Genomic DNA, 25440 nt, shown 5'->3' on the forward strand with positions numbered 1-25440 from the left:
TCGTTCCCCCACCTCTGTCTATATCTCGCCCTATCTCTCTCCTCTCTTTATCTGTTGCTGCGCAGCAACACGTAGCTCTCCCTCTGCACCGCCCCCCTCCAATCATGCCGCTGAGGGGCGAGGCGCAGCACCGGGAGGAGAAGGAATCTGACACGACATCAGGAAAGATAAACTGTGATGCATTTCCAGTCTAACTTTAAAAATAGAAATAAATCGAGCTGTGTAACTAAACAAACAAAACTAAATGCTGTTTACACACACACACACACACACACACACACACACACACACACACACACACACACACACACACACACACACACACACACACACACACACAAACACGTGCATTTAAAGCCTAGGATCCCTGCCCTTTTTTTTTACACAGCACATGTGTGTAAATCCCTTCCACAGAAGGCCCCTGGACCTGATGGCATCCCTGGCCGTGTTCTCAGTGTGCACCACAGAGAACATCCTGACCTGCTGCATCATGGCCTGATACAGCAGCCTTCAATTGTAAGAGGGTGGTGAAAACTGCACCCAGCAGCTCAGGAAGAAAGCACACAGGATTATCAAAGACCCCCATCACCCCAGCAACAAACTGTTCTGTCTGCTGCCGTCTGACAGGCGGCCGCGGTACCGCAGCATCAGGACAAAAACCACCAGTGTGGTGGGACAGTTTCATTCCACAGGCCATAAGACTGCTAAACACCTGAGTTCTGTATATCACACAGAATTTAATTGGATTTCACAGTACAATATTTAACCTTACATTCTGTTCTTGTATATTTTATTATATCGATATGTACATAGAATCCTGCATTACTTGGTCGCTGTCAACATTCCCTGCATCATTTGGAACGGCCCACTATCAAAGGTAGATTAGGCTTGCTTTTGATTAATTCTTTTCCCACATGGTCGAGTTTAATGTGCTGCCTTGTGGAGGAGTAACTATTCCTCATAGCTTATTCCTTAATTAGGCACCTTGGATTTGTTGTGTAATTGATAACAGGCCTTGTTTTTCAAGGAAATCCTTCTGGTTTATTTTATCATTGCAAGATTGCAATATTGAATTAAGAACAACCACTCAAGTTCAACTCAAGAGGTGGGGCATGGCTTCAATGACAGAAAATGTTCCAGTATGTGTTGAATTGTGAAATCATGCTTTTTTGTTGTGTCTCAAGAGCAACAGCTGAACAGTAGATGAAGGAAATGATTTCACAAATTTCATGAAACAAACAATTGTGTTTGCCCTCAGTATAGAGGTGGGTTTCAATAAAAGAATGCAGATTTTGAATTGAATAATGAAAAACAGTTAAAACTAAAGCTTTGGCAGCAACTTATTTCAGTAAACTCTAATTGTAGCGTATGAAGTGAGACTGGGTAAAGGTTTCTCATCAAGAACTACTCAGAGCTCTGTGGGGGGACACCAATTCCAGAGTTAATACTACTCTATAAGTCTCAATCTTTAATTTTCAGATCCCCTCTAGAGAGTCAATATCACATTTTCTTCAGACTTTCAGTTAGACAACGGTTGATGGAGAAGACAAAATGAAAAAGAAGTGGAGAGAAAGTAGGAAGAGAATGTGGTTATCTCTGTCAAAGCTGTACAGAATGTGAAAGTGTGTAGGAGTTTTTGCGTCGGCAAAATCTACTGCTCCCTATGTTTTGCTTGGCTGCCTTCATTTCTCTGTCCTTTCTTTTCCACTCTCTCACTGGCAACATGTGTCTCTCAACATTTTTCTTTCTGCTCTTTTTTCTTTAATTCCTCCATCATATTTCCTAGCTTAAAACAGCTAACATTTATGGTCAAGGTTCAAGAATATGTTGACCTTATTTTTGACTGAGAACTGTAGGGTCTCATACTGAATCGTTGCCAGGGAACCCCTAACTCCTGGGGAAAACACAATGCCGACGGCCATCCATGACCAAGCAATCAGTGCAAGCTCAGTCTGACATATGCCAGCACTGATGAATAACACAGCAGCCTCTGGAAAGATTTTTAAAAAGTAGAAAAAACAAAGAACAAAAGGGGGATCTGTTTGGTCATGTTATCCTGAAGTGAACTAAAATACACAACACAGCAATCACATCAAATGGGCCTTCATTATTATGGAGAGTGCAGACACAGGACAAGCAGAACCTGGAGAAGCTGTGTCTTCAGCCTCCAGCTCTGAAAGACTATGTGTCAGTACAGTAATTCAACTTATCACCAAATGATAACGTCCATGCTGACCGGAGTCTATGTGCTCAACATGATGAGCCCTAATTTGTCGTGATGTTAACCAATAATATGTTACCGCAGAGCAACATGCAGAGGCAGCTCAATGACAATAATCAGAACAATTCTGTGCTTAAGGTGGTGGTCTGCTTACATAGAGAAATTGCTCTACAGTTTTTAGCAAAACTCTTCTGTACTTCAGCTGTATCTAGATTTGACGGTTTTAACCAATAACAGGTTAGTGTGAATATGCAGAGCTTACTTTGATTCTTTGATTGACCATCCTTCATCCATCATGTTATTGCCTACAATTCTAAACGCATTTTATATGTATGTATGTATGTATGTGTGTGTGTGTGTGTGTGTGTGTGTGTGTGTGTGTGTGTGTGTGTGTGTGTGTGTGTGTGTGTGTGTGTGTGTGTGTGTGTGTGTGTGTGTGTGTGTGTGTGTGTGTGTGTGTCTTTCAGCAAAGACTTTTTATATTTGGAGGCGGGTGTCCCAATTTGATCATTCTGTTAATGTGTAGCTGGCGCATCAGGTCAACAAGCAATCATCATTCATTTATTCACAGAAATGTAGCAGGATCAGAGGTCCCATCAAAGACACGGCAACAATGTATCTCAGATCATCCCCTTGAGCAGGACCTACCTGCTATAAGGAGATCAGATACTGTCCTCCTCATGTAGTTGGCCTTGTTATGCTTATCTATTTTTCATCTTCATCATATTTTTTTCAGCTGCAGATGTGGTTTGCAAGAGCAACGAGGAGGGATGAATGGTAACACATGCAAATAAACAATATAACACCTGTGAAAGGGAGAGCATCGCCAGCCATCACGTGGGCTTTTTAAAAAAATGTTTTAATCAAATGCGTTGTCCAGCCATCTAGGAGATAGTCAGCCATGCATCTGTCCTCCCTGATGTGCCCAGCAGGGGGCAAAGTGTTTAAACACCAAATATAGCAAGGTAGCCACATAAAGTCTGAGCCATTGGAGGGTTTCTTTTTCATTTAAGTGCTGCATTATACAACTAAATGTAAATGTATGTTTAGTTTATGATGCCAGGAGTTGGTTTTCTGCGCTAGAGCGCTCTCGCCATGCGCAACAGGAAAAGCACCTGTCTGCATATGCTGCCTTCAAGTGCCTCTTGCAATGTTGTATATAGTACCTTCAAAATCATTTATTGTAAATTAAATGGATTTTCCATGTTATGTGTTGCTGCAGTTGATGCAAGAGAGGCCACTACTTTTTAAAATTTTTTTTATTGTTGTTAACCACCCCCCTCCCCCCCAAAAAAAACTAAACATAAACATATGGGCCTTCTCTGATGTTTCATAACTTCAGTTAATAAAAACAAATGTTCCGACTGTACTTGAAGTCAACACCCCTTCTCAGCTGAACATGAGGAGAGTTTGTTTTCTGAGTTCCGCTGAAGCGACGGGGACGTGGGACGGGATGAAGTGGAGAACAAAGACGAATATGTGACCAGAGAAGGAGCTGTGATCTAGAAAAGGGATTATTTTCCTATAAAACGACAAGGAAAACATGGCAAATGGAAGTTCTCCAGCTGCGGCTCTCAATGTGACCTCCTCTCAGCCTCACAGGGCGCAGATCCTGGAAAACCCTCTCCGGGTGAGTCTCGGGGCAGATGTTTTAGCGGAGTAGATCATACTTTACATGATGTCTTTGTTGCCACTTTGTACTTCTACTCCACTACCATTCAGAGGTAAATTGATACTTTTACTCCACTACATTTATTTAATAGGATTAATGATGGTAAATATAATCAACCCTTAAATCAGCAAGGGTCACCTGGAGTAAATTCAGCAGCTACCCTGCAGTATACAAAGCCATTAAAACTAGCTGCACCTTTACCAGCTTTGAAAACACTTTAATGATCAATAATTATAAAACATATCAGAGATATTATTCTGAAATGGACCAATCAAACAATGACTACTTTTACTGTCGCTACTTTAAGTACATTTAGATGAGAGTACTTTCTACTTTTACTAGAGGAACATTTAGAATGCAGGTCTTTTACTGTGACAGAGTATTCCTACACTCTGGTACTTCTACTTTACTCAAGTACAAGATCTGAGTACTTCTACTTTTACTCAAGCACAAGGTCTGAGTACTTCTACTTTTACTCAAATAAAAGATCTGAGTACTATTTCCACCTCTGATCACAAGTCATCTCTAAAGTGTTCATGACTCTAACATCATGTTGAAAAAAGCCTTTCTTTTATTTTGAACTTTTGACTTAAGTAAACTCTCCCTCATGTGCACATCTGTTTAAGTTAGTAATATAAAGTGTCTTTGTGTGTGTATGTGTGTGTGTGTGTGTGTGTGTGTGTGTGTGTGTGTGTGTCTTTGTGTATGTGTGTGTGGGGGGGGGGCGGCTGGTGCGTGTGTGTGTGTGTGTGTGTGTGTGTGTGTGTGTGTGTGTGCCCTCCCATCTCTGCCCTCCTACCCTGATGCATACACACTCATTCTCCTTTGCTCCTCCTCCCTTCAGAGTGTTTTTCACTTTCTGCCATGTTTCCTTTGGGTGACATCACCAGTGAGGGGCAGTGATAGAGAGAGAGAGAGAGAGAGAGAGAGAGAGAGAGAGAGAGAGAGAGAGAGAGAGAGAGAGAGAGGGGAGGAATGGGAGGCGTATGTAATGAGTAATGGTGGGTTTTCAGAGAATAGATCTACTGTAAGAGTCCTGAGCAGCTGGCTAATGGTCGCAGCTCCCCACATCCCAGAGAGCATCCCCTGTCCAGGGGACAATATCTGTCTGTCTGCCCCTCAGAGCTGAACATGTTGAGGAGTTTCTCAAGGTTCTGAGTTATTGTTCAATGTGTTGGATCACCTGCTATGAAATGAAACAATCTCTGTTGTTTTGGTGCAAAGGGTCACTGGATAACATCACAAATAATTGTTAAACACCTATCTTGTCGCTACTCCCACATTAGGAACGTAGGAAATGTTGTTAGCTTGTTCTTAAGGCTCAGATTTGCCATGAGGCAACTCTTTTTTATTATTTTAGTTAACCTAACATCTAATTGACCTAATAAAAAAAGAATTTCTGCTTTTGCCTTTTTCTTTCCTTGCCGATCTATTTCTGCAGGCTGAGCCCTCTTCTGGGTCATCTCCTTTGAGCAGAAAGAGACAGGCCTTCCTCAGGGAGGGACAGAATCGCATTGTTAGTGGACACAAAGGGCAATACTGTCCATCTGTCTGTCTTTGAGTCAGTGTCCTATAGGATCAGTGCTGTCAGTACCTCTATCAGTTTGAAGACCCATTATTATTATTATTATTAATATTAACTTGAATTAATATAGCACCTTTTATAATCGTACGTGTGCTCTATACTTGTAGCGAGCCGTGCATTCCACCCCTAGGCCTTCAGTAGTGTCCTACTTGAATAAATCCACCTCTTAATACCATTATTATGACGTCATGGCTATAGAAACCGTTAATATTATACAAAAACGCAGTATAACAGGGCGTTGCATCACAGACAGGTATCTAATGTAGCGAATGAATGCCATTACTAAAGCAAGAAACCCAAATTACACAATTCAACAAGTCTCCTTTCACTGCAGCCGCGGCTGCACCCCACACATCATCTCCAGCAGAAGCATCAATATTACTTAAAGAAAATATAAAATAATGTAAATAAAAAGTCACTAGTGCTTACTCACCAATACGTTTGATTAGGCGCACACAAAATCCATCCTCCTTTCTTTTCTCAAGAAGAGTTCAATTACTCTGCTGTACAGATTATCTGAGTTTTCAGTTCCAATAATAAGTCCTGTTCTCTCGCCATGGAGGCTAATGTTAAGAGTCCAGCCTGTCCAGCTGTATTTCTGGTAAAATACATTGTGGATCTCCGTTTCCCTGCACTTTTCCGTTAAGCTGTAGATCCTTTCGACTTTCCCAAAAAGTTTTCAAAAGCACCGTTGCTTGTAACCCTTTCCCCGGCTGCGACAGGCTTGCTAGCTTCACAAAATAATTTCTCCTCCGCTGTCATCCATTGTGGGTGGAAAAAACAGCTTCAAAATCTACACAGAAATAGTTTAGTTTGTACAGGTTGCTAAGGCCGCTACAGATGCGGTGTGCCAGCAGCTCGCTCCACACGCTACTGTTTGTTACCGTTGACAATCCAATCAAAGGACGTGAAAATGCTGACGTCATCATAGGCCTGCTAGGTGGCCCTGGGGTCGCCACCTCGAAATCTGATTGGTCAATGCAACAGTTTCATTGCCACTTGTTTTAAGCTACAAGGCCCGTCCTGTTGATTCTGAAGGCCTCAGGCCGATTTATTTGACACGGCAACACATCCTGACTGAAATATGACTGGATAAAAGTTCCAACATTAATAACCATTACTGGAAGCAGCGGAGCGCAATACAGAAAGCTATAAAATGAAGACAATAGACTATTGGAAATTATTTTATTTTATACATGTTGGTGGAAAAACTATAGTAAAATGTTATTATATGTTATTCACTGAATAACGTTATATTAAAACATTATTCAGTGATATTGCTGGCCAAAACACTGATAGTGTTTAGGCCAGCAGAGAAGGCCTTGCTGGCCCTGAAGGTTCGCCACTGCGTTATACATACTTTTGGTTAGACTCATTTGTTATAGTTTGTTCTTTGCAGTACACTAAAAAATGTCTGTCACTAGGGTTGTGTGTGTGTGTGCATTACTGGATGATAAATGTCCTTACCAGGTAAGATGTGGGGTGCATGATCAAGGTAACAGTATGTCTGATGCTCAGCCTTTAATACACATAACACTATCATCAGTTGTGCATGACTGTCACTTTTGTAATTAAAGGGGATAAAACGTACTGGGACAAATTACTATGAAATCCATTTGTGCATATATGTCATATAAATGTCATAATACACTGACTGCAATTTCAAAAAAGATAGAGATTGAACCAGATTTCGGTAAACAGATAAACTGTAGGTGATGGATTTGGAAAAAGTTCCTTGATAGTGCTGTCTCAAAATGGCTGCCACAATCAAAAACATCATCCTACAAAGCATGTGCAGACAGAGCTGCTGCTTCTCATTAAGATCATTTCAAATCTGCTAAGAGAGACCAGCTCCCTGAGTTTCAGCTCATATTGCATCTGGTTCCAAGCAATTCTAAAGTGTAGATTGTTCTCTGGTGCAACTGAATCCCACTTTGTAACAACTTCCTTACATTTTGACAATGCCAAAAAAACATGCCATACTATTCTAATGTGGCTGGCCTGGAACAACACTAAGGTGACATAAGATGTTCAAAAAAAGGTGGTAAAAGAAAGGTCCACTCTAAATAATTCAATACAGTTGTTATGCCACCATGACTGTAAGTCGTAGTACGAGGCAATAGGTTTTTTTCCTGTCGGTCCGTCCCTCTGAACATCAGAAAAGAACGTGTGATATCATGTTTATGAGAGTAAATGGACGGACGGCTCAAATGCCTGGAAAAAAAATATTTTAATTTGGCACAAATATCCACCTGGACTCGAGGATGAACTAGTGATATTTTAGCCGTGGTCAAGGTCACTGTAAACTGGACTGAAAGCATTCAGGTGTCCATTTGAGGTGCAAACGCCAGTTTGAAGACTGGATCAAGCTTGTCAATTTGTTTTATTAAGATCACCATTGGAAGCATTAAATCGCCCTTAATAATTAATTGAGAAAAACCCATTGATTCTGTGAATGGAATATTTCACGCTATCAAAACTGTTTTGTCTTTTTTAGCTTTTTTTGGTAATTGGTTTAGAAATGTGAAGGCCTTGGGTAACGGGTAATTCTAAAGCTAATTTCAACTACTCATTTTGGGAATGTTTTATTTACAATAATGCTATTTGAGATATTTACTAAACACACTCATATAAATGTATTGAAGCTGAAGTATAAAGAAGCATAAAATGGGAATTAGGTAAACAACCTAAGCATAGTTTAAAGTACAGTAGTTGAGTTAGTTACTTTCAACCATTGCATTACTGAGGTGGCCTTATCTTTATTCATTCATGTTCTTCTACCGCACAGTGAGGTTAAATTACAGGAAAGTCTTAAGCTATGTAAGACATCAGTGGTAAATCTTCAAAGTGGACAAAAAGGTAGATTGCAAAAACGATAGCTTCGTGGTGTGGTCCCTTGCTTACTTAAGGTAAAATGTGTAATGTTTGTTTAAGCCACAAGCCAAAGGCACTCCCAGTGACCCCGCCTTGCTGCTGTGTTTGCTCTTCCTGTAACAGGAAGCTCTCTCTCTGTGTATCCTCCTCTCCCTCACACACTTTCACACTTATCTCACTGCTTGGTAAAGCATTTGGCTACAGCTGTCTGTGTAACCGGTTAGGCCCCTGCTGTGACCACAGTTGCACTTGCACAGAGAACAGAGAGAGAAAGCACTTGCTTTCTCTCTCTGTTCCCCCGACATTGGACAACAAACAAACAAAACAAACTGGCATGCTGAACTTACTCCAGTAAATTCAGCATGCCAGCAACACACACACACACACACACACACACACACACACACACACACACACACACACACACACACACACACACACACACACACACACACACACACACACACACACACACACACATACACACATATAAAATGCATTTAGAATTGTAGGCAATAACATGATGAATAACATGATGGATGAAGGACGGTCATTTTCACACTTACCACTTCTTATCTGTCAGAATGTACTTCAAGGTTTCAAGGTTTTATTGGTCATTGCCAACATATACATCCCACGCTCCTCCAACAACTCAACATACATGGTGCGAATAAGATAAATAAAATAGTGCAAAAAGAGAGAAGAATATTTACAATAACAACAATAAAGATTTGAGGATGTGAAATATATACATATGTGGAATACATTGAGAGTATTTAAATACTTTACACTGTTGAATGAGGAGGTATGGGCAGATGCATATATTACGTATAACAGATGTATATGGCAGATATGTATAATATATATATATACAGTGGGGCAAAAAAGTATTTAGTCAGCCACCAATTGTGCGAGTTCTCCCATTTAAAAAGATGAGAGAGGCCTGTAATTTTCATCATAGGTATACCTCAACTATGAGAGACAAAATGAGAAAAAAAATCCAGAAAATCACATTGTAGGATTTTTAAAGAATTTATTTTCAAATGATTGTGGAAAATAAGTATTTGGTCAATAACAAAAGTTCATCTCAATACTTTGTTATATACCCTTTGTTGGCAATGACAGAGGTCAAACGTTTTCTGTAAGTCTTCACAAGGTTTCCACACACTGTTGCTGGTATTTTGGCCCATTCCTCCATGCAGATCTCCTCTAAAGCAGTGATGTTTTGGGGCTGTCGCTGGGCAACACGGACTTTCAACTCCCTCCAAAGATTTTCTATGGGGTTGAGATCTGGAGACTGGCTAGGCCACTCCAGGACCTTGAAATGCTTCTTACGAAGCCACTCCTTCGTTGCCCTGGCGGTGTGTTTGGGATCATTGTCATGCTGAAAGACCCAGCCACGCTTCATCTTCAGTGCCCTTGCTGATGGAAGGAGGTTTTCACTCAAAATCTCACGATACATGGCCCCATTCATTCTTTCCTTTACACGGATCAGTCGTCCTGGTCCCTTTGCAGAAAAACAGCCCCAAAGCCTGATGTTTCCACCCCCATGCTTCACAGTAAGTATGGTGTTCTTTGGATGCAACTCTGCATTCTTTCTCCTCCAAACACGACGAGTTGAGTTTTTACCAAAAAGTTCTATTTTGGTTTCATCTGACCATATGACATTCTCCCAATCCTCTTCTGGATCATCCAAATGCCCTCTAGCAAACTTCAGACGGGCCTGGACATGTACTGGCTTAAGCAGGGGGACACGTCAGGAACTGCAGGATTTAAGTCCCTGGCGGCGTAGTGTGTTACTGATGGTAGCCTCTGTTACTTTGGTCCCAGCTCTCTGCAGGTCATTCACTAGGTCCCCCCGTGTGGTTCTGGGAATTTTGCTCACCGTTCTTGTGATCATTTTGACCCCACGGGGTGAGATCTTGCGTGGAGCCCCAGATCGAGGGAGATTAGCAGTGGTCTTGTATGTCTTCCATTTTCTAATAATTGCTCCCACAGTTGATTTCTTCACACCAAGCTGCTTACCTATTGCAGATTCAGTTTTCCCAGCCTGTTGCAGGTCTAAAATTTTGTCTCTGGTCTCCTTTGACAGCTCTTTGGTCTTGGCCATAGTGGAGTTTGGAGTATGACTGTTTGAGGTTGTGGACAGGTGTCTTTTATACTGATAACGAGTTCAAAAAGGTGCCATTAATACAGGTAACGAGTGGAGGACAGAGGAGCCTCTTAAAGAAGAAGTTACAGGTCTGTGAGAGCCAGAAATCTTGCTTGTTTGTAAGTGACCAAATATTTATTTTACCAAGGAATTTACCAATTAATTCATTAAAAATCCTACAATGTGATTTCCTGGATTTTTTTTTCTCATTCTGTCTCTCATAGTTGAAGTGTACCTATGATAAAAATGACAGGCCTCTCTCATCTTTTTAAATGGGAGAACTTGCACAATTGGTGGCTGACTAAATACTTTTTTGCCCCACTGTATATATATATATATGTGTGTACTATAAACAGATATGTATGGCAGATGTGTATAATATATATATATATATATATATATATATATGTGTACTATAAACAGATGTGAGTAGACATTCACAGAGCTCAGGAGTTCAGCAGTCTTATAGCCTGTGGTATAAAACTGTCCGAGTCTGGTGGTCTTGGCCCAGATGCTGCGGTACCGTCTGCCAGACAGCAGCAGACAGAACAGATTGTTGCTGGGGTGATGGGGGTCCTTTAATATCCTACCGGCCTTCTTCCTACACCGCTGGGTGTAGAGGTCCTCCATGGATGGCAGCTCCGTCCTGGTGATGTGCTGAGCAGTTTTCACCACCCTCTGTAGAGTCTTACGGTTGAGGGTGTTGCGACTGCCATACCAGGCGGTGATGCAGCCAGTCAGGATACTCTCGATGGTGCATCTGTAGAAGTTGCAGAGTATCCTGGAGTCCATGTTGAACTTCCGCAGCCTGCGGAGGAAGAAGAGCTGCTGTTGAGCCGTCTTGGATATGACCCTGGTGTGATGTGTCCATGTCAGGTCCTCACTGATGTTTACCCCGAGGAACCTGAAGCTGCTGACTCTCTCCACAGGAGTCCCGTTGATGGTGATGGGTGTGAGTGCCTCTCTCTGCCTCTTCCTATAGTCCACAATCAGCTCCTTTGTTTTGCTGACTTTGAGATGGAGGTTGTTGTCCTGGCACCAAAATGTCAGGGCTCTGACCTCCTCTCTGTACGCCGTCTCGTCGCCGTCTGTGATCAGGCTGATGACGGTCGTGTTGTCAGCAAACATGATGATGGTGTTGGAGCAGTGTGTGGCCACGCAGTCGTGCGTGGATAGGGAGTAGAGGAGAGGGCTGAGAACACAACCCTGAGAGGCTCCGGTGTTGAGGGTCAAGGTGGAGGATGTGATGTTCCCCATCCGCACTGCCTGGGATCTGCCCGTCAGGAAGCTCAGGATCCAGTCACAGAAGGTGCTGTTGAGCCTGAGGTCCCTGAGCTTAATGATGAGCTTGGAGGGCACAATGGTGTTGAATGCTGAACTGTAGTCAATGAACAGCATTCTCACATAAGTGTTCCACCTGTACTGTACTCTTTCCCATCTTTTCTTACTATTTGGATCTCCATCCCTCTCATTTGGCAGCTCCTCTGCCTCCTCTGTTTTAATTCCCATTGCTGCATATTCTCTGTCTGTGTTGTCTCCCCCTTCCTCTCTTTCATAATACACTTTAAAGGGATATATGTGGATGTAATTGACTGCTGACAATTCTTCAGTGATTAAGTTTCTTTCTTTAGGTTTTTCGTCATTCAAATTCCACCCCCACTTTGTGTTTCTTTGTTTTTTTTATTCCTCCCACCACTATGTATGTTTATCACCTAAAATTACATTTCCACTTGGAAATCATTTCCAAGCATATTGGACAGAGTAGCAATTCTATTCTTGAGAGGCTGAAAATGAATGGATCTGGCTTCTCTTTCCACCACAGCTTGGACTTGGCTTAAAAATGATGCGCAAATTGCAGAAGGATCTCAACATAGGGAGGAGTTTTGGGTGGCTTAACTTCTCTAGCCACGGGGATCGATGAAACCTTTTAAAACTGCTAGGGGCCTTTTTAACATTTACCAGGAGTTGATTTTTCTTTTGTCAGGTCTGGTGAAAACCTGTGATGTTTTCGATTTCTCGGGGCATTGGCAAAAAGCTTTATAATGCCCAATACAAAGTTTCCAATAGGCAGACCCTTGATCAGTTTTCACTTTGAAATTTGGTAGGTATATGAAGCATGGTGAGATGCACAAAAAAGCCTGTTGGAGGCATTTCGTAAGCCAACCAGGAAGTCGGCCATTTAGAATTTTATGTGCAACTTCTCGCTACTTTTTGCGAGTTTAAGTTCTCGTATATGAACCAAGCTTGAGTCTACATCCAACGCCCTCACGACGAAAAAGTGTCTTTCACCCTTAAAATAGAAGTTGCTGTCGACCATATTCATAGAAGATCCAGATTTCAAGACCGTCACCTTAGCACACTGTGAAACCTGTGCGACTTGCGTGGAACGCTGTCACGTGCAGAGGCACTGTTTGCCAAGAAGTTATGTTTTATGACTTAGGGATGTACTGCATGTTCAAGCACGAAACTTATTTAATTGGACCCCCGACGGGACATGAGTCTCTGTGGTTGTCATGGAAATGACAGATGTGACAGCTGGAGGGAAGCCTTGCAGGGAGTTTACAGTGTTGTGTGACAAGTAGTGTTACCTAATCTTGCCTGATTACTGTTTGTTCCCACAGACCTATCTCCTGGGAATCATTATCTCCATATGTGGGAACGTCCTCATCAGCATTTCACTCAACATACAGGTAAGAAGCGCCGGAATCCAGCGGCAGACACTCTCAATCTCAATGATTACCTATAGGCTGCCTTATTTCTTGCTGATTCTCTGTGTTCACTATAAGAAAGTGACTATGTGTTCTGACACACTACAGAAGCGATTGCGCAGCTACAGAATTTGTAATAATAAAATGTGATTTTTAAAACCTACTTGAAAAAGCAATATAATTGTCTTCTTATAGAACCAACTTGCAAAATGTTTGTACTTTGATAGGCATCAGGGAGCATAGTAAGTGTTATACAGTGGGGCAAAAAAGTATTTAGTCAGCCACCAATTGTGCAAGTTCTCCCATTTAAAAAGATGAGAGAGGCCTGTAATTTTCATCATAGGTACACTTCAACTATGAGAGACAGAATGGGGGAAACAATCCAGGAAATCACATTGTAGGATTTTTAATGAATTAATTGGTAAATTCCTCGGTAAAATAAGTATTTGGTCACCTACAAACAAGCAAGATTTCTGGCTCTCACAGACCTGTAACTTCTTCTTTAAGAGGCTCCTCTGTCCTCCACTCGTTACCTGTATTAATGGCACCTTTTTGAACTCGTTATCAGTATAAAAGACACCTGTCCACAACCTCAAACAGTCATACTCCAAACTCCACTATGGCCAAGACCAAAGAGCTGTCAAAGGAGACCAGAGACAAAATTGTAGACCTGCACCAGGCTGGGAAAACTGAATCTGCAATAGGTAAGCAGCTTGGTGTGAAGAAATCAACTGTGGGAGCAATTATTAGAAAATGGAAGACATACAAGACCACTGCTAATCTCCCTCCATCTGGGGCTCCACGCAAGATCTCACCCCGTGGGGTCAAAATGATCACAAGAACGGTGAGCAAAAATCCCAGAACCACACGGGGGGACCTAGTGAATGACCTGCAGAGAGCTGGGACCAAAGTAGCAGAGGCTACCATCAGTAACACACTACGCCGCCAGGGACTTAAATCCTGCAGTTCCAGACGTGTCCCCCTGCTTAAGCCAGTACATGTCCAGGCCCGTCTGAAGTTTGCTAGAGGGCATTTGGATGATCCAGAAGAGGATTGGGAGAATGTCATATGGTCAGATGAAACCAAAATAGAACTTTTTGGTAAAAACTCAACTCATCGTGTTTGGAGGAGAAAGAATGCAGAGTTGCATCCAAAGAACACCCTACCTACTGTGAAGCATGGGGGTGGAAACATCATGCTTTAGGGCTGTTTTTCTGCAAAGGGACCAGGACGACTGATCCGTGTAAAGGAAAGAATGAATGGGGCCATGTATCGTGAGATTTTGAGTGAAAACCTCCTTCCATCAGCAAGGGCACTGAAAATTAAGCGTGGCTGTGTCTTTCAGCATGACAATGATCCCAAACACACCGCCAGGGCAACGAAGGAGTGGCTTCGTAAGAAGCATTTCAAGGTCCTGGAGTGGCCTAGCCAGTCTCCAGATCTCAACCCCATAGAAAATCTTTGGAGGGAGTTGAAAGTCTGTGTTGCCCAGCGACAGCCCCAAAACATCACTGCTTTAGAGGAGATCTGCATGGAGGAATGGGCCAAAATACCAGCAACAGTGTGTGGAAACCTTGTGAAGACTTACAGAAAACGTTTGACCTCTGTCATTGCCAACAAAGGGTATATAACAAGGTATTGAGATGAACTTTTGTTATTGACCAAATACTTATTTTCCACAATCATTTGAAAATAAATTCTTTAAAAATCCTACAATGTGATTTTCTGGATTTTTTTTCTCATTTTGTCTCTCATAGTTGAGGTATACCTATAACAATTACAGGCCTCTCTCATCTTTTTAAATGAGAGAACTTGCACAATTGGTGGCTGACTAAATACTTTTTTGCCCCACTGTAGTACAGACATACTAAACTATGATGCTTATTATGCGTCCTGATGCCTTGAAGGGATCTTTCAAGTGACTTATACGCCATTGTTTTTAATCCGCTTACCAATAAATATTCAACCAAGTCATTTATGGAGTAAATGGGACTAATTTAATTCAAATCAATCATACCCTGTATTGCCTCTGAGACTGAGAGGTTAATCGATAATTTGACAAATCCTACGGCTTTGTCAAATTATCGATTGCTTGATTCAATTGTCACTTTACAACTGCGTTTATGCTCAAAGGCACCACTTAAATATGAGTTTTTTTTATAATCACATGAAGTCCCTAGGAAATATCTCCATAATCAGACTGATGCCGCTTGCTCTTGTTCCCTCTCTTTCTGACAGAAATATGCTCACGTGCGTCAATCTCAGCGTGGATCAAAGCCCTACTACACCTCTGGGGTGTGGTGGTGCGGTGTGGCTCTCATGGGTCTAGGAGAACTGGGGAACTTTGCTGCCTACGGCTTTGCCCCAGCATCACTCGTAGCTCCGCTGGGCTGTGTGTCTGTCATAGGTAAGAGCAACCTTTTCTCCTGTCATGCATTTTCCATAAAGGCCCGAAGACAGGTTGCTCTCTCAGGTAATAACAGGAAGTGATGCCATGTGAAGTCTGCTCTTTTTCAGATTTTTTTAGCAGCCCTCTGGCCAGAGCGTACATTATGTGCTGAAAGATTTTCCTATTGTGTGTGGCGTTTAATAAATTCACTCAAGTGCATTATACTTGTACAAAAGCCCATCGATTCATATTATTTTGGTAATGTGTAAGTTGTGCTATTGTTATTTTGGTCAAGCAGTTAATTGGCCACCTATGGCTGAGCACTATAAAGCTGAGGTTTCATTAGGACCTCTTCCTTTTCTGGCATCTTCAGGAGTGGGATCGAAGTCCAGCTGTTGCAGGCTGACTGTTGAAGTAATTTGATTCTTTTGTGTTTGATGGTGTGCGTGCATCTAGTGAACCACACACATAAATACATACAAACTCTGATCACACATTGATCATTCTTACTCTGTGTTGTGGGTGTGAAGACTCAATAAAGACTCATTTCTTTGGACACCGTTTCCTTTTATTGTTCTAATCGGACATTCTACAGTGGTTGCCACCGGAAACATAGTCTCAGCATCACAGCTCCTTTAACAATTCTTTTCATGGTCCTTCGAGCCGGATTTGGCAAACTTCTCTAGTTAACAATGGCAACACCAAAGAAGAGTGAGTCACCCACAACACATGAAGACCCAGACAGAGACAGGTCAAACTCCCCAGGGCTTGAGAGGTGTGTCCGCATCCTTTCTGATGAGAATGCACTGTTGAGGCGCTGTCTGGACCAAATGAGGGAGAAAGATTCTCATTATCACACTTCTTCCTACCCCCCTTCAAGGCGTAATAGCATGAGAGGCTATGCTGCAGGCTCCAGATCAAGCTCGCCGGTTTCACAATGTATGGAGACGTCTCCAAGAGATCAACAGGATCCGCGTCCTCCATGGCATAAATTAGAACCGACAGCGACTGAGGGCAAGCTACATGCAAGGGAAAGAGAAGTTGATGAGATAGCCAGAGGTCTAGAAAGGATGGGGCGGCCATCTAGCCGCGACCGCAGATCTCCTGATAGAAACTACCCAAGCAGACAGACAAGTCGCCGCAGAGAATCACCTCCTCATTACAGCTCATCTTCACGGAAGGATCCTTACCTGGATTGGCCCCGGCAACATCGTTCCCGCAGATCTTCTCCATCACGGGAACACCAGTATTCAAGTATACCTGCTGACTATTGGCATGACTATTCAAGCCAATACAAATATGACACTCCAAGGGGATATGAGTCAAGCCGACGCCGCGAACCCTCTTACTCACCTGGGCGTCATTCTCGACATCCTTCAGTGGAGAGAGAGCACTCATATCGGGGCCCGAAGCCAAAGATTCCTGACTTCGTTCATGAAGATCCTCGTGAGTTCGCAAGACTCAAAGTTGCTCTTGATAACCTTCTTCCGCCCGATGCCACAGAGCGCTTCAAGTTTCAGATTCTACTGGATCACCTCAAACTGGAAGAGGCAATGCTCATCGCTGATTCATACAGTCACAGCAGGGATCCATATACTGACACCATGGAGGCTCTCACAGAGTTATATGGTCAACCGCACCAACTTGCACTTCAGCGCATCTCCAAGCTCATGGAGGAGCCGAACGTCAAGGCAGGTGACACTAAGGCCTTTCGTCAATTCGCACTGAAAGTGCGCGCTTTAGTAGGGATGTTGGAGCAACTTGGCAGCAGTGGAAGAACCGAACTGTGGTGTGGATCTCATGTTTCACGGCTTCTGGGAAAGTTGCCTCATGATTTAAGAGCAAGCTTTAGGAGGTATATCAATCCCATAAGAACTCCCATTCCAACTCTTCTCGACCTAGCTGACTGGCTAGAATATGAGGTAAGGGTGCAAGTTGATGGTTCACAGTTCACTGGTGATCACGGTAAGGAACATCAGAGCTACAAAGAACACCGCAAGGACCGAAAGTCACAGTCCACAATGGTTCTTCACAACAGTGAGCCAAAAGAGTGTCCATCTCAGTTACAGTCAAGTAGTTCAGATCAGCCACGAGAAAAGCCCAAGAAATTCTGCCCATTTTGCAACACACCTCAGCACTATCTGAATCAGTGTGCAAATTTTCAGTTACTGTCCAAGGAGCAGATCGAGAAATGGATCCGGGCCAATCAGAGGTGTTGGAAGTGTGGACGCGAACACTTCTCTTCCGAGTGCACTTTGAAGGCTAAATGTAAGAAATGCGACAAGCGACATCTTGAAATCCTTCATGAGGTGAACACCGGAGGTAGCGGTAAGACCACCACTTTCAGGAAAGCCACAACTGGATCCATGGAGCGTGCCAAACCCACCAGCTCCACTGCTGAAACCCTCTATGTGGACAGACCTACTGGTAGCAGCAGGGTGCTACTGAAGATGAGTCGGGTCATCCTAAAGAATGGTGAGAACTCATTGGACACATATGCACTGCTAGATGATGGCTCGGAGCGCACCATAGATAGAATCGGAGGATGAAACCCTCTTTATTAGTCACATACATGCACACAGCAGAGCACACACAGTGAAATTAGTCCTCTGCATTTAACCCATCCTAGTACTAGGAGCAGTGGGCAGCTATTGTGCAGCGCCCGGGGAGCAATGGGGAGGGGGGATTGGAGGTGTCCGGTGCCTTGCTCAAGGGCACCACAGCAGGGCCTAGGAGGTGAACTGGGACCTCTCCAAGTAGCAGTCCACTTTCCAAGTCTGTTCGGGGACTTGAACCGGCGACCCTACGATTCCCAGTCCAAGCCCCTACTGACTGAGCCACTGCTGGACATCTTACTGTATGAAGCGGCACAACAGCTCGGCCTACAAGGTTTACCTGAGGAGCTGTCCTTGCGTACAGTGCGTCAAGATGTGCGAGTCATCCCTGGAGCCACAGTGTCGTTCACAGTTTCACCTGCAAACCAACCAAGTAAGACCTTCCACATTCAAAGAGCATTCACAGCCAAAGAGCTAGGTCTGGCACCCCATACTTACCCTGTTGCGGCCCTCAAGAAGTCATATTGTCACTTGAAGAACTTACCTCTGCAGCCCATTGACCGTGCGCAGCCCTTGCTGCTCATTGGATCGGACCATCCACACCTCATAACCCCAACTGAACCTGTTCGCCTGGGCCCACCGGGAGGGCCGGCTGCGGTCAAGACCAAGTTGGGATGGGCACTCCAAGGTCCTTCTAAGCTGCTGAGGCACAGCCTGACCACTCAGCAATGCCTTTGGACATCGAGCACTCCGACCACCGCTGAGTTACTCGGTCATGTCGAAAAGCTATGGCAATTAGACACTTTGCCTTACCGGAGTGAGAAGCTTGTGACACGCTCAAGACAAGACACAGAGGCAGTACGTATTCTGGAGGAGAAGACCGTTAGGGTGACGGTAGAGGGAGTTCAGCGGTACGCCACTCCTCTGCTCTGGAAAAAGGACCTCCCCCCACTGGTTGCGCCTAAGGAAGCTGTGATGGCCCAACTGCGCAGTACGGAGAAGAGGCTGGCTGGGGATCCTGATAAGGCGGCTACCTACAAGGGTGAGATCAAGAAGCTGGTGGAAGCTGGGTATGTGAAGAAGATACCCCTGGATGAGGCAGCTAGTAGTCCGGGGTGGTATATCCCCCACCACATGGTCCACCATAATGGAAAGAATAGAATAGTGTTCAACTGTTCTTTCTCCTTCAAGGGCATCAGCTTGAATGATCACCTGCTCCCTGGACCTGTGCTGGGTGCTACCCTAATAGGTGTTCTCATCCGATTCCGTGAACATCCCTTTGCGATCAGTTCGGATATAAAGGGCATGTTTCATCAAGTCCGCCTTCTCCCAGAGGACCAGCCACTCTTGAGATTCCTTTGGAGAGAGATGAGGAGGAACGACCCCCCGGACATCTACCAGTGGCAGGTCCTGCCTTTCGGCACTACATCAAGCCCCTGCTGTGCCACATTTGCTCTCCAGAAGCATGTGACTGACCACGCAGGACCTGGAGACAAGTTGCGCACATCAGTGGAACAATGCTTCTACGTGGACAATTGTCTACAAAGTCTACGTACTGCTGAAGGAGCGAAACAGCTGGTGGATGATCTTCGCAGTCTTCTGGCCAAGGGTGGTTTTGACCTGCGACAATGGGCCAGCAACTGCCCTAGCATAATCAGCCACCTGCCCCCCGAGTCCAGGTCAGAAAGTAGCGAACTCTGGTTCAACCACGATACAGCTGACCCAGAGGAGCGCACCCTCGGACTAATATGGCACTGTCAATTAGACAGCATCGGCTTCAAGCATGGCCAGCTGGAGCTGGACCCTCAGCCCACAATGCGAAGCATTTACAGGACCCTCGCTAAGCAGTACGACCCACTTGGCTTCATTGTGCCCTTCACCACTAGGGCCAAGATCTTGGTACAGCGACTCTGGGATCGTAAACGGGAATGGGATGATCCAGACTTACCTCAAGATCTCCTGCAAGCATGGTCTTCCTGGGTGGAGGAACTTCCGCAGCTGTCCAGCATTACACTGCCTAGATGCTACACCGCAGGAGAACTGGATCTCACTACCTGCAATCGGAGCGTCCACGTCTTCTGTGATGCGTCTGAAAAAGCCTACGGCTCTGTGGCGTATCTTCGCACGCAGGATGGCAGTGGACGCACCCAAGTTGCCTTCATTGCAGCCCGGTCAAGAGTGGCCCCCAAACGGCAACTATCTATTCCCCGGCTGGAGCTCTGTGCTGCCGTGACAGGTGCTCAACTGGCATCAGTCCTGAAGAGAGAGTTGACCCTGGATATCCACTGCTACACCTACTGGACCGATTCAACGACAGTACTTACCTGGCTGAATTCCGAATCCTGCAAGTACAAAGTCTTCGTGGGCACTAGGATTGCTGAGATTCAGGAATTGACAGATGCTGAAACCTGGCGCTATGTCGACACCCAGAGGAATCCAGCTGATGACAATACAAGAGGGAAGACCCTGTCACAGCTGGCAGAATGCCCCCATTGGTTCCAAGGCCCAGATTTCCTTAGACAGCCAGAAACTTCATGGCCTGAACAGCCATCAGGAAATCCTGCTGAGGTCCCTGAAGAGATGCGGAAACAAACCTTTTGCGGAGCCACAACCGTCGACAGTGGTCCACCTCTACTTGACATCGGTCAATACAGCACCTTCCAGGAACTCCTTGAAGCGGTAGCCTGCTCACCTCACGGGGTGGCTTCTGATACGGAGAGTACGTCAGCGGCTGACTTAAGGAAAGCTGAGCTGGATGTTCTTCGTCAAGCCCAGATCGAAAGTTTCCCAGATGACATGACACAGCTACTGTCTGGAAACCCTGTCACATCAAACAGTAAGCTAGTCACGCTAGCCCCTGAGCTTGACCCCAACACTCAGCTCATTCATGTTGGAGGCCGTCTGCGTAGATGTGATCAGCTAAGTCAAGAAGTACAGCACCCAATTGTACTTGATCCTTCCCATCCTCTCTCAAAGCTGATTATTAAGCGCTACGACCAAGACCTGCACCATCCTGGTCCGGAGTGAGTATTTGCGGAGATCAGGCGGCGCTTTTGGATCCTGAGAGGCAGGCAGGCAATTCGCAAATTCCAACACAGTTGCCCCGAATGTCGTAAGTGGCGCGGATCGCCTGAGGTCCCAAGAATGGCCGATTTGCCCCCCTCCAGTCTCCGGCTCTACAAGCCAGCATTTTACTCCACCGGAATCGACTGTTTTGGTCCCTTTCAGATCAGAGTCGGGAGGCGAAATGAAAAGCGCTGGGGCATATTGTATAAGTGCCTTACTACCAAGGCAGTCTACATTGATCTGCTAGCAAGCATTGACTCTGATTCTTTCCTCATGTCACTCCGGCGATTCGTGTCAAGAAGAGGAAAGCCACATGAGATTCTCTGTGATAATGGAACGAATTTCAAGGGTGGAGATACCGAACTGAAGGAGGCATTTCAGGCCCTCCAACCAGCTCTGAAGGAGCAGCTGACTGCACAACAGATCGCTTTCCAGTACAACCCGCCAAGTGCTCCCCACTTTGGCGGCTCTTGGGAAAGGGAAATACGGTCCATAAAGGCAGCACTGTACACCGTTGTTGGAGCGCAGACCGTGCCAGAAGAAGTACTCAGGACAGTCCTGGTTGAGATTGAAGGCATTCTTAACTCCAAGCCTTTGGGTTACGTATCCTCAGACGTCTCAGATCCAGACCCCGTGACTCCAAATACTCTTCTCATGGGGCGGCCCGACAGCTCTCTACCTCAGGTGATCTACCCAGAGTCTGAGCTACTCACTCGCAGGAGATGGCGGCACAGTCAAGTTCTGGCTGACCAGTTTTGGTCCAGATTCATCCGACAGTACTTGCCTGCCCAACAGACACGTCAGAAGTGGCAAAAGGAGAAAGACGATTTGACCGTCGGCACAGTCGTAATGATTGTGGATCCTCAGTCTCCAAGGGCCCTCTGGCTTGTTGGAACAGTGAAGACGGTCTGCCCTGGCTCCGATGGAAGAGTAAGGGCAGCAGAAGTTAAAGTGAAGGATCGCACCTATCTTCGCCCGGTGGCTAGACTGATTAAGTTGCCTGCATTTCCAGACGACCATGGAGAGAAGGACTTTTAGAAGCAAATCCGTACAACAGATTTGGGGGCGGCTGTACAAAAGCCCATCGATTCATATTATTTTGGTAATGTGTAAGTTGTGCTATTGTTATTTTGGTCAGGCAGTTAATTGGCCACCTATGGCTGAGCACTATAAAGCTGAGGTTTCATTAGGACCTCTTCCTTTTCTGGCATCTTCAGGAGTGGGATCGAAGTCCAGCTGTTGCAGGCTGACTGTTGAAGTAATTTGATTCTTTTGTGTTTGATGGTGTGCGTGCATCTAGTGAACCACACACATAAATACATACAAACTCTGATCACACATTGATCATTCTTTCTCTGTGTTGTGGGTGTGAAGACTCAATAAAGACTCATTTCTTTGGACACCGTTTCCTTTTATTGTTCTAATCGGACATTCTACAGTGGTTGCCACCGGAAACATAGTCTCAGCATCACAGCTCCTTTAACAATTCTTTTCAATACTACAGTACAAATAATCACACGTTTAAAAAATTTCCATAAAACATTTAAGTGAACATTTATATGTTCACTCCAAAAAAGATAGATGTAGAAAATAGGCATCAAGCTATTAGTTTGACTTATAACCATGACTATATATACACCTGATTGACAGATAGACGAATCAACAATATTCTTTTTTTCAATACAATTTAGTAATAATATTTTATACATTCTCTTTTTGCACTCCATTCCATACCAGTAACATACCAACACGGATTTATACCATTCACTTGATAATATGGAAGGGAAGATCCTTAAATTGTCTTTTTTTTAAATGAGGAAGAATCCTTGTTGTAATATTGATTACATAGGCAACTAAATATAACTCTGCCTGATATCCAGGTCAAGTATACATCATTGAATTCAGTTTAGTGTGTAGGTGCATTTTTTTTCCTTTCGTTCCTAGTTATTTTGAGCACTAGACACAGAAGATGAATATATTCTTTCATACCTCTGAAGTGTTATGTGTGATTCAGAAAGTGTAATTGCTTTTGACATTATAAATCCAGCAGCCCACACCAGAAGTAATCATTATGTACAGCCCACAGTTTGAACTACAGCTGTCATGAACTAAGCTGGATTCATTAGCCAATCATAACAGAGCCTCCCCACTGCCTACAGCTAGCAGTTACTTTGAGCAAGCACTCTAAACACAGGTTTCAATATTGAGTAGGTGTACTGGTACTGTCAGGGTTTGGGGAAATAGGGCCCAAGTGCAGCAAAAAGGGAGGCAGGTATGGGTACAAACAAAAGGCGAGCTTTATTCCAAAGCTGTTTTACAAAAATACAAAGTTAGGTAACATCCAGGGCATGAAATATACTTGACTTGAACACATGAAAGACAATAACAAACTGACAGAACACAAGGGAAAGCAGGACTAAATAAGCAGGCGGGCAGGCGGCCCGGGGCAAGACAGAGGACATGAAGGGTGTCTCGGGCGTACGACCCGGGGGCAAGGCAGAGGACGAGAAGGGTGTCTCGGGCGGACGCCCCGGGGGCAAGGCACAGGATGAGACAGAGCATGGATAGGACTTTTGGCTGGGGAACCAAGGGGGGCAGAGACATGGGTGTAGACCACGGCGAGGGAACTCTGGGGGCCTGAGACAGGGACGGAGACAGGGGCGGAGACCACAGCGAGGGAACTCTGGAGGACGACCTGGAGAACAGTGGAATAGCCCCTGAGGACGACCTGAAGGACGGTGGAATAGCTCCGGAGGGCGGCAAAACAGTTCCGGAGGACGGCCTGGAAGGCGGCGAGACAGCTCCGGAGGACGGCCTGGAAGGCGGCGAGACAGCTCTGGAGGACGGCGGGACAGCTCCGGAGGACGGCCTAGAAGGTGGCGAGACAGCTCCAGAGGACGGCCTGGAGGACGGCGAGACAGCTCCAGAGGATGGCCTGGAAGGCGGCGAGACGCCCCTGAGGACGGGCTGTAGGATGGACTGGAGGACGACAAAATACCTTTGGACGACGGGCTGTGGGATGGCGAGACGCCTCTGGACGATGGGCTGGAGGACGGTGGGACGCCTCTGGACAACGGGCTGGAGGCCGACGGGCTGTAGGCAGACGGGCTGGAGGACGACAGGACCATGCTCGAGGACGTCGTAGGCAGCGGTGGGACCCCTCTGGAAGGCTGCGGGACCACTCTGGAGGAACTGGAGCAGGAACAGGTGTTGGGGGGACCCCCAACGGAACAGGAGCAGATGTTGGCAGGACCCCCATCGGAACAGGTGACGGCGGGACCCCCAATGGAACAGATCAGGTGTTGGCGGACCCCCCATCGGAACAGGTGACGGCAGGGCCACCGAGGAGACAGGAGCACTTGTCTGCGGGACCCCAGTTGGTACTGGCGTCTGCGGAACCCCTGAAGAGGCAGGAGATGGCTTCTGCGGGAACCCGGGTGGTACTGGCGTCAGTGGGGCCCCCGTTAGTACTGGCGTCAGCAGGACATGAGCTTGAGTCGGCGGGGCCCCCGACTGGAAAGGGACATGTATTGGTGGGACCACCAACGGGACAGGTGTCGGAGGGACCACCGACTTGACGGGGTGAGGAGTTGACTGGAGTCGACTGGACCGGAGAGGCCGGAGTCGACAGGACAGGCGAGGCCGGAGTCGACAGGACAGGCCAGCCCGGAGTCGACAGGACAGGCCAGCCCAGAGTCGACAGGACAGGCCAGGACGGAGTCGACAGGACAGGCCAGGACGGAGTCGACAGGACAGGCCAGCCCGGAGTCGACAGGAAAGGTGAAGCCGGAGTCAGCCGGGACGCCGACAGGACAGCAGGGGCCGGAGTCGGCCGGGCCACCAACAGAACAGGAGTAGCTGGAGTGGGCCGGACTGCAGCTGGGAGCATGGCGGCCGGGGCTTGGCCTGGAAACAGGGCTGCTAGGGCCGGAACTGCAGTCGGGAACGCGGCTGCTAGGTCCAAAACTTGAGCCGGAAGCGTGACTGCAGGAGGCGTGACCGCAGGAGACTTTGCTGCAGGAGACTTGGCTGCAGCAGGCTTGGCTGCAGGGGGCTTGGCTGCGCGCCTGGCCTTGCGTCCCTTTTGAGCCTGTTGAATGCTCCGCGGGCCTCCAAAGGCCAGGCGGGATCCCAAAAAGGGGTCCACAAGAGGGGCTTCGTTGGGAACGGCCAGAGGGCTAGCATGCCTGGAGCTAGCAGGCCGGGAATCAGGTGTGG

General features: G+C 45.7%; 1 protein-coding gene across 3 annotated transcripts in view; it reads left to right on the forward strand.

Annotated features, from left to right (window-relative positions):
• Window positions 1-3614: 3614 nt before the first annotated feature.
• Window positions 3615-25440, forward strand: part of LOC134861805 (NIPA-like protein 2) — a 93708-nt gene continuing 71882 nt past the window's right edge. For all 3 annotated transcript variants that reach the window (XM_063879284.1, XM_063879285.1, XM_063879286.1), the window contains exons 1-3: window positions 3615-3851; window positions 13126-13194; window positions 15451-15619. In XM_063879284.1, the coding sequence (XP_063735354.1) occupies window positions 3765-3851; window positions 13126-13194; window positions 15451-15619 (325 nt within the window). In that variant the 5' untranslated portion in view covers window positions 3615-3764. The remainder of the gene's footprint in view (window positions 3852-13125; window positions 13195-15450; window positions 15620-25440) is intronic.

This window comes from Eleginops maclovinus, chromosome 3 (genome assembly GCF_036324505.1).
Source record: "Eleginops maclovinus isolate JMC-PN-2008 ecotype Puerto Natales chromosome 3, JC_Emac_rtc_rv5, whole genome shotgun sequence".
Taxonomy (NCBI): domain Eukaryota; kingdom Metazoa; phylum Chordata; class Actinopteri; order Perciformes; family Eleginopidae; genus Eleginops; species Eleginops maclovinus.